General features: G+C 35.4%; 1 protein-coding gene across 1 annotated transcript; it reads right to left on the bottom strand.

Moving 5' to 3' along the window:
- Nucleotides 1-9,767: 9,767 nt before the first annotated feature.
- Nucleotides 9,768-14,458, bottom strand: LOC145562281 (uncharacterized). Its single transcript, XM_081622508.1, has 9 exons — nucleotides 14,271-14,458; nucleotides 13,960-14,107; nucleotides 13,081-13,161; nucleotides 12,719-12,807; nucleotides 12,540-12,614; nucleotides 11,702-11,763; nucleotides 10,924-10,983; nucleotides 10,565-10,750; nucleotides 9,768-10,143 (listed from the first exon to the last, which is right to left on the bottom strand). The coding sequence occupies exons 2-9, from the start codon at nucleotides 14,080-14,082 to the stop codon at nucleotides 10,067-10,069; spliced, it is 753 nt and encodes a 250-aa protein (XP_081478634.1). The 5' UTR covers nucleotides 14,083-14,107; nucleotides 14,271-14,458; the 3' UTR covers nucleotides 9,768-10,066.
- Between the last annotated feature and the right edge of the window lie 164 nt (nucleotides 14,459-14,622).

The raw sequence follows: 14,622 nt of genomic DNA, 5'->3' as shown, positions 1-14,622 counted from the left end.
CATTCAGCTCATTCTATATTAGTCATAAAAAGCATAATCTTGCAGAGTAAGTAATGTGAAAATAAATTGAATTGAAAGCGTGGGGTGTTCCTCAGGATCATATAAGTTGAAAGCATAAGAGTTCTATCTATAGTCTATTCGTTAGCTATTTTAAAGGCGATGGACTATACAATGGACTGTACAAGAAATCATAAATTTGAGTCAAGAACTAAACTATCCAGTGGTTTATTAGGTTGAAAACGAAGAAGTCTTTAAAGCTCATTACATGGATAATGAGAGTAGGTAGAGCTGTCAATTTGGGTAAACGGGTCGGGTTAGGGTTGGATAAGAGTGGGTTAGGTCAACTTGGGTCGGGTCAATTCGAATTAATTCCATAACCTATGCGGGTCGGCTTAGATTGGGTCATGCTTGAGTCGGGTCACGTCGGGTCATATTTCTTATTGGGTTTAGGTCGGGTTAATAAAAAGTCGAGTTACATTCGGGTTAAAACGGGTTATGGTTATTCTCGGGTTCGAGTCGGGTTCGGTTAGAGTTAATAATTTGCGGGTTAGAATCAGGTCGGGCCATTCTCAGGTTTGAGTCGGTTTCGGTTCAAGTCAATAATTTGCGGATTATAATCAGGTCGGGACATTCTCGGGTTCCAGTCGGGTTCGGTTCAAGCCAATAATTTGCGGGTTATAATCAGGTTGGGTCATTTTTAAATCGGGTCATTCTCGGATTCAAGTCGGGTTATGTTCAAGTCAATAATTTGCAGGTTACAATAAAGTCAGGTCATTTCCAAGTCAGGTCATATTCGGGTTCAACTAACTATAAATAGATAATTATCATTTTTATTAAGCTAACTATTTCCTTTAAATATAATATATATGACAATATACTAGGGAACTATAGTCCATAATTTAGGAAGATAATTATCTCTTTTGACCATACAACAAATATATATTTTATATTTAACTCTTAAAATTTAAAGATGATGCTCCTTTCTTTTGCTGTCCTGTACCGACTTGGTCTCCCTAAAAAAAATTCTTTGAACAACAATAATAAGGTGGTCTAAATTGCATTTAAGGTGATTTAAAATCATGTTAGGAACAATTTGGGTTAAATTTAGGTCGGGTCAATTACAAGCCGTGTTAATTTCAGGGTTAATAACAGATCTGGTTAAATTTTTGGGTTGGGTAATTAATAGGTCTGGTAAAATTCGGGTCGGGTCAATAACAAGCCGGATTGAATCTATGTCTGGTCAATAACAAGTCAGGTTGACTTCGGGTCGGGTTTGTAAAAGGTTGGGTTAAATTCGGGCCGAGTTAGGAATGGGGCGGGCTGAATTCAGGTCAGGTTTGTAACAAGTTGGGTAAATTCGGGTTTTGATGGGTGAAAACGGGTTAGGATCAATTTCAGTTCAAGTCGGGTTCAATGCAAGTTAATTAAATTGGTCGTTGTAAATCGGTAAATCGGTGCAAGTTGTACACCGGTAAATTGCCCGTTTAACAGAAAATTGGATGGTTTCACACATCCAATTGGACTCTCGTAGGGTATTAAGGACCATGGTAAATATTTCGACAATTTTTATTTTTGGGCAAAAAAAGTCAAAAAATTCCAAAATTGAAGGCTAATATCCACGTATTTTGTGAAATTTTGGAGGTTTCGGAGCCCGGTGTCAAAAAGTATTGAAATTCTATGGGATACATCTTGGGGACATATAATGCCGTTTGGAACCATATATGATCATTAGTTGTTGTCATAAATGTTCGTGGTAGGCTTTAATAAATGAAATCTATGTAAGTTGTAAACAGGTAAATTGGTCGTTTAACAGCAATTGGATGGTTCCACACACCCAATTGGACTATCGGAATGTATTAGGGACCATGGTAAACATTTCGGCAATTTTTATTTCCAGGCGATAAAAAGTCAAAAAATGCCAAAATTTAAGGCTAATATCCACGTTTTTTTGAAAATTTTTAAAGGTTTCAAGGCCCATTGTAGAAAAGTCTTAATATTTTAGGGGTTACATCTCAAAGTCATATAATGCCGTTATGAACCATATATGATCATTTAAATTGTCAAAAATGTTCGTAGTGTGCATGTGATAATGAAATTCGAGTAAGTTGTAAACCGATAAATTGGCCGTTTAAAGGCAAATTGGATGGCTCCACCAACCCAATTGGACTCCCGTAGGATAGTAGGGACCATGGTAAACATTTCGGCAATTTTTATTCCCGGACTAAAAAAAGTCAAAAAAATTCAAAAATTGAAGGCTAATATGCACGTTTTGAGAAATTTTGAAATCTTCGGGGCCCGGTGTCTAAAGTCTTGAAATTATAGGGAATACATCCCGTGGTCATATAATGTCGTTTGACACCATATTTGATTTTTATTTGTTGTCATATATGTTCGTGGTAGGCTTGAATTAATGAAATCGGTGTAAGTTATAATCAGGTAAATTGGTCGTTTAACAGCAAGTTGGATGGTTCCACACACCCAATTGGAATCTCGAAATGTGTTAGGGACCATGGTAAACATTTCGGCAATTTTTATTTCCAGGCGAAAAAAAGTTAAAAAAAATTCCAAAATTGAAGACTAATATCCACGTTTTTTGAAAATTTTTGGAGGTTTCGGGGTCCAGTGTAGAAAAGTCTTGATATTTTAGGGGATACATGTTTGGGGTCATATAATGCCGTTTGGAACCATATTGATCATTATAAATTGTCATAAATGTTCGTGGCAGGTTTGATTTAATGAAATCGGTGTAAGTTATAAACTGGTAAATAGGCCGTTTAAAGGAAAATTGAATGAATCCAGCTACTCATTTGGACTTTAGAAAGTTATTAGGGACCGTGGTAAACATTTCGGCAACTATTATTTTCGGGCAAAAAAAGTAAAAAAATCCAAAAATAAAGGCTAATATCCACGCTTTTTGAGAAATTTTGGATGTTTCGGGGCCCAGTATCGAAAAGCCTTGAAATTCTAGGGTATACATCTCAGGGTCATATAATGTCGTTTGGAACCATATATGATCATTATTTGTTGTCATAAATGTTCGTGGTAAGCTTGAGTTAATGAAATTAGTGCAAGTTGTTTAACGATAAATTGGCCATTTAAAGGTAAATTGGATGGTTCATCCACCCAATTGGACTCACGGAGGGTATTAGGGGTCATGGTAAACAATTTGGAAATTTTTATTTCCGGGCGAAAAAAGTCAAAAAATTCTAAAATTGAAGGCTAATATCCACGCTTTTTGAGGAATTTCGAAAGTTTCATAGCCCGTTGTCGAAAAGTATTGAGGTTTTAGGGATACATCTCAGGGTCATATAATGCTGTTTGGAACCATATATGATCATTATATGTGTTCATAAATGTTCGTGGTAGGTTTGAGTAAATGAAATCGGTACAATTTGTAAACCGTTAAATTGGTCGTTTTAAGTCAAATTGGATGGTTCCACCCTGCCAATTGGACTTACGGAGGGTATTAGGGACCATGGTAAACATTTCGGCAATTTTTGTTTCCGGGTGAATAAAAGTAAAAAAATTCCAAAATTGAAGGTAAGAATGGGTCGGGTAAATTCGGATTAATTCCATAACCTATGCGGATCGGGTTTTGGATGGGTCATGCTTTGGTCGGGTCACGTCGAGTTATATTACTTATCAGGTTTTTGTCAGGTTCAGGTCTGGTTAATAACTGGTCGGGTTATATTCGAGTCGGGTGAACAATAGGTCGGATTTAATTCGGGTTTTCACGGGTTAAAATGGGTTAGGGTAATTCTCGGGTTTGAGTCGGGTTCGGTACAAGTTAATAATTTGCTGGTTATAATCAAGTCGGGTCATTCCGGCGTTTGAGTCGGTTTCGGTTCAAGTCAATAATTTGCAGGTTATAATCAGGTCGGGTCATTCTCGGGTTCAAAACGGGTTCGGTTCAAGTCAATAATTTGCAGGTTATAATCAAGTTGGGTCATTTTCAAGTCGGGTCATTCTCGGATTCAAGTCGGGTTATATTCAAGTCAATAATTTGCAGGTTACAATCAAGTCGAGTCATTTCCAAGTCAGGTCATATTCGGGTTCAACTAACTATAAATAGATAATTATCATTTTTATCAAGCTAATTATTTCCTTTGACTATAATATATATGGCAACATACTAGGGAACTATAGTTTATAATTTAGGAAGATAATTATCTCCTTTGACCATACAACAAATATATACTATGTTTAACTCATAAATTTGAGGATGATGCTCCTTTCTTTTACTGGCCTGGACCGACTTGGTCTCCCTATACAAAATGCTTTGATCAACAATAATAAGGTGGGGTAAATAGCATTTAAATAGATTTGAAATCGGTTCAGAAACAATTTGGGTTGAATTTAGGTCGGGTCAATAACAAGTCGTGTTGATTTCGAGTCGGGTTAGTAACAGATCAGGTTGAATTTTTGGGTCGGGTTAGTAATAGGTCTGGTAAAATTCGGGTCTGGTCAATAAAAAGTTGGGTTGAATTTGGGTCAGGTCAATAACAAGTCGGGTTGATTTCGGGTCGGGTTTGTAACAAATTGGGTTAAATTAAGGTCGTGTTAGGAACGGGTCGAGCTGAATTCAGGTCAGGTTAGTAACAAGTCGAGTTAAATTCGTGTTTTGACGGGTTAAAACGGGTTTGGATCAATTTCGGTTCATGTCGGGTTTGGTTCAGTCAATAATTTACGGGTTACATTCGGGTCGGGTAATCATCAGGTCAGTTCATGTTCGTGTTCGGTTCTCACATACTCGGGTCAACTCAGGTTGAGGGTTGGTTTCAGGTCGGGTCAGGTTGGGTTTGGGTCACATTTTTTTCGAGTTTAGATGGGTCGTTTAATAATCGGATTTGAGTCGCTATTTCGAGTCGGGTCAACTTTTGACAGTTCTAAGTGTTGGAATCATGTTCTAATTTTGTAACTCAAGTGACCATCATGGGTTGCTTAGAGCAGGGAAACTTTGTTGTAATGCTATAAAAAATTCTAGCATCATTGAATTTTGCTAGCCTTTTGCAACTTATCGAGACTTGTCATAATTTATTCATACAACAACTTGACTCCAGTTACAGCTGTCAAAAGTTGACCCGACACGAAATAACGACTCAAACCCGATTATTAACTGACCCATCTGACCCAATTTACCGGTATACAACTTGCGTCGATTTCATTAACTCAAGCCTACCACGAACATTTATGACAACAAATAATGATCATATATGGGTCCAAAAGGCATTATATGACCACGAGATGTATTCACTGTAATTTCAAGACGTTTAGACACTGGTCCCCGAAGACTCCAAATTTCTTAAAAAGCGTGGAAATTAGCCTTTAATTTTGAAAATTTTTGACTTTTTTGTCACCACTAAATAAAAACTGAAGAAATGTTTACCAAGGTCCTTAATACCCTCCGAGAGTCCAATTGGGTGGGTGGAACCATCCAATTTGCCTTTAAACAACCAATTTACCGGTTTATAACTTGCACCGATTTCATTAACTCAAGCCTACCAGGAAAATTTATGACAACAAATTATATTATATATGGTTCCAAACGGCATTAAATGACTCCAAGATATATCCCCTAGAATTTCAAGATTTTTCGACACTAGGCCCCGAAACCTCCAAATTTTTTTAAAAAACGTGGATATTAGTCTTCAATTTTGGACTTTTTCTAATTTTTTTCGCCCGGAAATAATAATTGCCGAAATGTTTACCATGGTCCCTAATACTCTCAAGGAGTTCAATTGGGTAGGTGGAACCAACCAATTTGCCTTTAAACGACCAATTTATCGATTTACAACCTGCACCGATTTCATTAATTCAAGCCTACCATAAACATTTATGACAACATATAATGATTATATATGGTTCCAAATGACATAATATGACCCCAAGATATATCTCGTAATATCTCGAGACTTTTTGTCAACGGGTCCCAAAACCTCCAAAAATTATTAAAAAGCGTGGATATTAGCCTTCAATTTTGGAATATTTTGACTTTTTTTCGCCTGAAAATAAAAATTGACGAAATATTTACCATGGTCCTTAATACCTTCCGTGAGTCCAATTGAGTGGGTAGACTCATACAATTTTCCTTTAAACGACCAATTTACCGGTTTACAACTTGCACCGATTTCATTAACTCAAGCCTACCACGAAAATTTATGACAACAAATGATATTATATGTGGTTCCAAACGGCATTATATGACCTCAAGATATATATCCCCTAGAATTTCTAAACTTTTCGACACAGGGCCCCGAAACCTCAAAAAAATTTCAAAAATTGTGGATATTAACCTTCAATTTTGGAATTTTTTTGACTTTTTTTCGCCCGAAAATAAAAATTGCCGAAATGTTTACCATGGTCCCTAGTACCCTCTGGGAGTCCAATTGGGTGGATGGAACCATCCAATTTGCCTTTAAACGGCCAATTTATCGGTATACAACTTGCACCGATTTCATTAACTAAAGTCTACCACGAACATTTATGACAATAAATAATGATCAAATATGGTTCCAAACGACATTATATGACCACGAGATGTATTCCCTATAATTTCAAGACTTTTAGACACTGGTCCCCGAAGACTCCAAATTTTTTCAAAAAACATGAATATTAGCCTTCAATTTTTGAATTTTTTGACTTTTTTTTCGCCCGGAAATTAAAATTGTCGAAATATTTACCATTGTCCCTAATTCTCCCCGGGAGTTCAATTGGATGGGTGGAACCATCCAATTTTCCTTTAAACGACCAATTTACCGGTTTACAAAATGCACCGATTTCATTAACTCAAGCCTAGCACGAACATTTATGACAACAAATAATGATCATATATGGGTCCAAACGACATTATATGACCACGAGACGTATTCCCTATATTTTCAAGACGTTTAGATACTCGGCCCCGAAAACTCCAAAATTTCTCAAAAAACGTGCATATTAGCCTTCAATTTTTTATTTTATTTTTTTGACTTTTTTTCGCCCGAAAATAAAAATTGTCGAAATGTTTACCACTGTCCCTAATTCTCCCCAGGATTCCAATTTGGTGGGTGGAACCATACAATTTTCTTTTAAAAGACAAATTTACCGATTTAAAAATTGCACCGATTCCATTAACTCAAACCTACCACGAACATTTATGACAACAAATAATGATCATATATGGGTCCAAACGACATTATATGACCACGAGTTATATTCCCAATAATTTCAAGACGTTTAGACACTAGGCTCCGAAGACTCCAAAATTTCTCAAAAAACGTGCATATTAGCCTTCAATTTTTGAATTTTTTTATTTTATTTTGCCCGAAAAAAAAAATTGTCGAAATGTTTACTATGGTCCCTAATAACCTCTAGGTGTCCAATTGGGTAGGTGGAACCAACTAATTTTCCTTTAAACGGCCAATTTATCGATTTACAACTTGCACCGATTTAATTAATTCAAGCTTACCACGAACATTTATGACAACATATAATGATAATATATGGATTCTAACGGCATTATATGACCCCGAGAAGTATCCCCTAATATCTCGAGTCTTTTCGTCAACAGGCCTCGAAACCTCCAAAATTTCTCGAAAATTGTGGATATTAGCTTTCAGTTTTGAAACTTTTTCTTTTTTATGTCCGGAAATAAAAATTGCCGAATTATTTACCATGGTCCTTAATACCCTCTGGGATTCCAATTGGGTGGATGGAACAATCCAATTTGCCTTTAAACGACCAATTTACCGGTATACAACTTGCACCGATTTCATTAACTCAAACCTACCACGAACATTTATGATAACAAATAATAATCATATATGGTTTCAAATGACATTATATGACCCTAATATGTATTCCCTAGAATCTCAAGGCTTTTCGATACCGGGCCCCGAAACTTTCAAAATTTCTCAAAAACCGTGAATATTAGTCTTTGTTTTTTGAAATTTTTAGACTTTTTTCGCCCGAAAATAATAATTGCTGAAATGTTTAACATGGTCCCTAATACCCTTCGGGAGTCCAATTGGGTGGGTGGAACCATTTAATTTGCCTTTAAACGACTTGTTTACCGAATTATAACTTGCACCGATTTCATTAAATCAAATCTACACGAACATTTATGACAACATATAATGATCATATATGGTTCCAAACGTCATTATATGACTCCGAGATGTATTCCCTAAAATCTCAAGTCTTTTCGACACCGTGCCCCGAAACCTCCAAAATTTCTCAAAAAGCGTGATATAAGCCTTCCATTTTGGAATTTTTGACTTTTTTTCGTCCGGAAATAAAAATTGCCGAAATTTTTACCATGGTCCCTAATACCCTACGGGAGTCCAATTGGGTGGGTTAAACTATCCAATTTGCCTTTAAACGGTCAATTTACCTGTTTACTATTTGCACTTATTTCATTATGTCTAGTCTACCACGACCCAAAAATTCAACCCAATTTGTTAATAACCCGACTCGAAATTAACAAGACTTGTTATTGACCCGAACTAAATTCAACTCAAATTAGTCCTGACCCGATTTCAAATCACCTTAAATGTAATTTAGACCACCTTATTATTGTTGACCAAAGCATTTTGTCTAGGGAGACCAAATCGGTCCAGGCAAGCAAAAAAAAGGAGCATCATCCTCAAATTTAAGAGTTAAATATAGTATATTATTATTGTATAGTCAAAAGAGATAATTATCTTCCTAAATTATAGACTATAGTTCTCTAGTATATTGTCATATATATAATAGCCAAAGGAAATAATTAACTTGATAAAAATGATAATTATCTATTTATAATTAGTTGAACCCGAATATGACCTGACTTGGAAATGACGTGACCTGATTGTAACCTGCAAATTATTGACTTGGACATAACCCGACTTGAATCAGAGAATGACCTGACTTGGAATTGACCCAACCTGATTATAACCCGCAAATTATTGACTTGAAATGAACCCGGCTTGAACCCGAGAATGACCCGACTTGAAAATGACCCGACCTGATTATAATCCGCAAATTATTAACTTCAACCGAACCCGACTCAAACCCGAGAATAACCCGACCTGATTCTAACCCGCAAATTATTAACTTGAACTGAACCTGACTCGAATCCGAGAATTACCCTAACCCGTTTTAACCCGTGAAACCCGATCTATTGTTCACCCGATCCGAATGTAACCTGACCTTAACTCGATAAGAAGTATGACCCGACTCAAGCATGACCCAACCCACATAGGTTATTGAATTAATCCAAATTGACCCGACCCGAGTTGACCCGACCCACTCTTACCCGACCCAAACCCGACTCGTTTACTCGAATTGACAGCTCTAACTACAATACATGAAAAAGTAGATTGTAAAGTTTGCCAGGGAAACATAAAAACATAATTCAATTATGCAAGAGATAAAGTACATAATTGGAATTGAATTTACTATGAAGTAATTAGTCCTTTGCACAGTTCTTATTACCAAAGAACAATAATCACACTAATCAGACATTAGGCAATTAGGCATGGTGTGAAAAAAAGAAAACGATATCAAGCTTTCATTTTACAATCTATCAGCCAAGCAACTTGTACTATCAATATTAACATATTTTTTTCAGGCTAGAACTCCTTCCGGTTCCAGGGGTTGGGATCATAATTATAAAACAACACAGTGGTCTGTGCAATCATTTTGATACAGCTCTGCTCAGCTAACAATGTAGTCTCTGCATGATCTAAAGATAAAACGTTACCAAAACGATGCCCCTTTGAGGGCATTAAGATTTAAAACATGAAGTATTAAGAATAAAAGAATGTACTGCTCTATTATTATAACTATATGGGAAAGAAAAATAAAATGTTACAACCTTTCTTTGGGTGTTTGAAGATGGGGGAGAAAAAAAAATCTGTCAGCAACAAATAATAAACCTAATTCTGTAACCTACAAAAACACAGCTGCATGCCGGTGGCAGCAGCACTATCCACATCTTTAAAACAGATGAAAATGCCCATGATTAGCAACCAACACAACACAAGAGAGCAGGCATCCAATATCATGTTTTTCCAACTGCAAACCAAATGTTATACCTCAGCAAAGGTCAAGCAGCTGCCATTTGAGGTGGCCCTTCGGCCCTGGAACCACGTCCACGAGCCCATCCTCTACCACGCCCACGACCTACAAAAACAGAGAGTCAGCAGAAAATCCAATCAAGAGTACTGAGGAAGAAAGAATTTCACCCAATTAATTACAGTCAAATTAGGTCTGTACAGAAAGCCCAAGGAGAAAAAACATTCATAAAAGGAAACTAGGAAAGACTTATCATGGAATACCCAGAGAAAGCAACACCCTCAGAAAGGGCAAGGGGTTTGAGATGAGGTGAGGGAGGGGAGAAATCTCTATCTTGCCCATATTTTAAACTTTGAATTCAGTTTCAAACAATATTAAAGCGGAAATGAAAGGGGGAAATCACTGTAGTAGGCCATTACAATAGGGAACAATGATAAACCACGACATAAAGAGTTTAAGTTCCAATGTTGAAGAATGACAATATTAGTTGGACGCTATATGGCTAAACTTAAAAAAAAAAATAGCTTACCACGTCCACGAGTAACTGGCACTTCCCCTTCACCATTGTCATAATACCCACCAGATCCTTGGGCATAATAACCTCTTCCTCGCCCCCTAAAATTCTGACTTCTGCCACGACCTCGACCTCTGCCACCATATCCACGGCCACCATAGTAACCACCTCCATCATAATCCCCCGGTCCATTGTACATTCCTGTAGAGAACATAACTTTCCAGTTTAGTAAATTCATAAACCCAAGAAATGGTGAAGACTTAATCAAGAAACCTCATATTGGACTTTAGGTAGAGAATCCAATAGATAATAATAACTCATAATAAAGGCATAAATAAAACAAAGCAAGCAAAAATGATAGATATTTAAAGTACCTCTCCCCCTGCCTCTATTTCGGCCACCACGTCCCCTACCTCTTACATCAGGTGAACCCTCTGTTGCAGGAGCAAAACTACATCAGATTAATGAAGATGATTCCAAGATTTCCAACAAAACATTCAATTATGTCTCAATTTAATCCATAAAGGTGCAAACACTTAAAATTTCTGGTAATCATAGGTCAAATTCATGATTATGAATTTTGATCAATGAAACTAGACTACTCAATGTGAAAAAGAATTACTTTTAGCAATGATGAGAACAAATATTTAAACATAAAGCGGACCACCCAATCGGGAAATTCCCTGTTTCTCACTGTGAGAAACAGGTTTTGTTTCTCACTGTGAGAAACAGGTTTTGTTTCACATGAGGGTAGAACCGACATTCCACCTAATATAATTCATTTGCTGGATGTGTGATGTGGCCTCATTATTCTTATGTGTTTTACTTGGTTTGCCAGCTGTATTACTTGTCTGTATCTCGTAGTTGACGCCGTCAAACATCAACGTTTATAGATTAAAAAAACAACTTGAATCCTGGGTGAAACACTCAAGTCAAAGAAGGCAACGGGTTATGGGTTTTCAACTCTTAAGTCATTTATACATGAACAGGGCCAACATCTTTATGAAGTCAAACTTGAAATTTCATTTAAGTCTATTGCAAAGTGACCTTAACTCAAGTTTATTACAAAGGAACCTAACAAAAATAAAATATAAAAAAACTCACGTGATCTAGTAGAAAGCATCTTTTTATAAGTACTAGTAAAAGTCTCACCTCCTTCATTATCAAAATTATTTGATGGCCTCACTTGATCTTCAGGGATAGGTGGCTGATACCTAAAACAAAAGGAGACAGAAGAATATATATAATGAGCAAAATGCGATTGAAAGATTTCATTTGATTACCTCATGAATTAAGGTTGTTTTATATACCCCCAGCACAAAAGAACTACAAAGAATTAAAATTCAACTTCTCAGCTACTACTATATCAAAATTCACATATTCACAATGGTGAATGGCCAGTAACAAGAATTCAGTTATAAATCACTATTTCAACAAGTTATGTAAGAATTTCTAAGACAACAAAGATGAAAACAAAGCCTGACCACCCTCAAGTTGAAATTCTGGCTTCTTGATATACAATATGATAGGGTTATACAAGGACATCCAGGATCCAAATTCACCACCCACAATGCATGTATTAGCTGTTAGTGATGCGATAATACAAGCAAAAATATCAGGCTTTGGCATGACATAACATTTTATTCACTCACAACCTAGTGATAGTAGTCTATTATTTATAGTCTCCTACATATAGGAGACTATTAATTTAAGAATCCTACATAAGGAGATTGTAGTTAGGATAAAAATATACTCCTGTCAATGATTAAGGGAACATTTCCCACAGAGAAAAATCTCTTGTTTGAAAACAAGGAATAGGCTATTAGTTGTCAAATTCTATTTCATAAATTATTTTTTGGTCACAAAATCACAAGGAATGCTTATATTGTATAGCATAAATTAAGGTTTTGTGGAATGATGAACTGTTCAGAATTTCATTCAGCCTATTATATACAGAGTGTTATTCAATCTAATAGTGTAATAGTCTTACCCAGTAGATGATATGTTCAGCTCTTTCTTAGACAATGTGATTGTGATCATGGAGACATGACGTGTAGTTTCAATGCTGTAACAAAGAAGAAAAGCAGAAAATTACTTGGGATGATAAGCAATAAATATTAGCGCATCAGTACACAAGTTCAAAAACCTAAATACAAGGTTAGTTCATACGGTTGAAGGCCTTCTTCTAATGGCTCCCAATTGTCAGTAATATCAGTTGATCCAATGGATGTATTCTGGTGGAGACCCACAATCCTTCTCTGGTACCAAATTGAAACCATAGAAAATTCTTACCAAACAAGCACTCATACAGTATAAAACAGGTAGATTGGTAGTAGCAAGTATTAAGGGTGGTAACAATTATATAATTTTGCACAAAAAATTAAGTAGTTGGCGAGACAGTGACACTAGGTACAACTTCATTAGTTTATATTATATTGCATTGTACAGCACACACATCAATATCACTTTGTATAATTTTTCACGAAATTCCCAAATAATTACCAATAATAAAACTTAAAAAGCCAATATACCTTAATTAGTTCAGCAATCATCACAGTCTTGTTGATTGCTCTACCCATTGCTTTGAGTGCAACTTCATCTGAACCTTTCTCCTAATCGACAGGAACAAGCCCCAGTGAATCACAAATTCGCAACACAAATAAGCAAACATAAACATATGATCAATAAAGAAACGATGATGAAAAATGGTAAGATAGTAAACAAACAGTATGTTAAGAAGAATTTCGTACCCCTAAACTTAGAGATGATATGGATCAATAATATTTGTTAATTTTAATTATTAACATATAGCTAAGAGCCTAAGATTATTGGAAATATAAACTATGAGTTACAAAAATATGAATCATTTTTAATCAAGTATTTGCTAACTGGCGACACAAATTAAGACTTGCCTTCAAATTATTATAAAGTTGATCTTTTTTCAGATGATCTTATAAGATTAATGTACTTTGAAACCTATGTCCAATCGAACAATCTGCCTAGGTTCATGATTTTGAACTTCAACTACAAAAAATAACCGAAATCTTGTCGAAAATCAATTGAAAGAAAAATCAACAATAACATATTTACATTTCATGTTACTTTTTCAAAAAAATGTCAAAACTTTAAGCTTCCTTCCATACACATTTTAGCTAGCAAATACTCAAAAAAATGCTCCAAAATCAATACATTACACACAATTTTAATGTATAATCAACAACATAATCATCTATAAAATGCATCCAATTAGGCAATCAATACCTAAAATTGAAATAATCCCAACAATATTTAGGCAATCCAAATTTAAAAAACAAAAACAATTCCATACAAATTTAATCAAAACCTAATTTTTTTACAAAATGCAAACATAAATGGCGAAAAAACAGAGGAGAGAGAAAATGAAAAAAAACCTGGAGAAGAGTGGTGGCATAGGTAATGTAATTACGCATACGACCTTGAGTAGTAATCCTAATTTCATTCTCATTAATCGGAGTTTCTGCTTTAGGTTTTTCTACTCTTGTATACCTATCCATCACCACCACCTTCGTCAATTTTTCTCTGGAAAATAAACAACAAAAATTACACCAAAAAATCACAAATTAAAATCTCAACAATAATATTATTAATCACAATATTAAACAACATCAATTCCAGAAAAAAGATAGAGTCAAAGAAGAACAATTCTAGGGTTCAAATAAGGAAAAAAGAATTAGAGGAGTACCACTAATAATTTGTAATCTAAAATTTGCAGAATTAAGGAAGATTAGAGGTTTGATTAATTCGGCAAATAATGGAAAATTTGAAGTTCGAAAATTGCGGAGAAGAAAGTACGTGTGAGAGTGTTATAGTTGCTACAACTAAATAAGAGGATTACGAATCAGTCTTATCGCCAGAATTACCGGATTTTTTTTGTTATTTATTTTAGGGATTTTATTTATTATTGTGGATGTTTTTGGATAATTTACATTTGGATCTTGTGTTGGCTATAATGAGAAGGGGTGTTTCAGTGTTTGTGTTTCCCTTTTGGGTGTATATTCTTTATCCGTCGTATAAAGATATTTTCGTGTTATGTT

This window comes from Chenopodium album, chromosome 1, assembly GCF_948465745.1.
Source record: "Chenopodium album chromosome 1, dcCheAlbu1.1, whole genome shotgun sequence".
Classification (NCBI taxonomy): Eukaryota; Viridiplantae; Streptophyta; class Magnoliopsida; order Caryophyllales; family Amaranthaceae; genus Chenopodium; species Chenopodium album.
The sequence above is the reverse complement of the archived record's forward strand: the minus strand, read 5'-3'. Positions and strand labels throughout refer to the sequence as shown.

What these genes read in the sequence shown, in the direction of transcription:
- LOC145562281 (XM_081622508.1), bottom strand. Translation starts at nt 14,082, where the DNA reads ATGGATAGGTATACAAGAGTAGAAAAACCTAAAGCAGAAACTCCGATT. An exon ending in CTGAACATATCATCTACTGG is followed by an intron (nt 11,764 to 12,539) that starts GTAAGACTATTA and finishes CTTTTGTTTTAG; the next exon opens with GTATCAGCCACCTATCCCTG. An exon ending in GCCAGTTACTCGTGGACGTG is followed by an intron (nt 10,144 to 10,564) that starts GTAAGCTATTTT and finishes CTGTTTTTGTAG; the next exon opens with GTCGTGGGCGTGGTAGAGGA.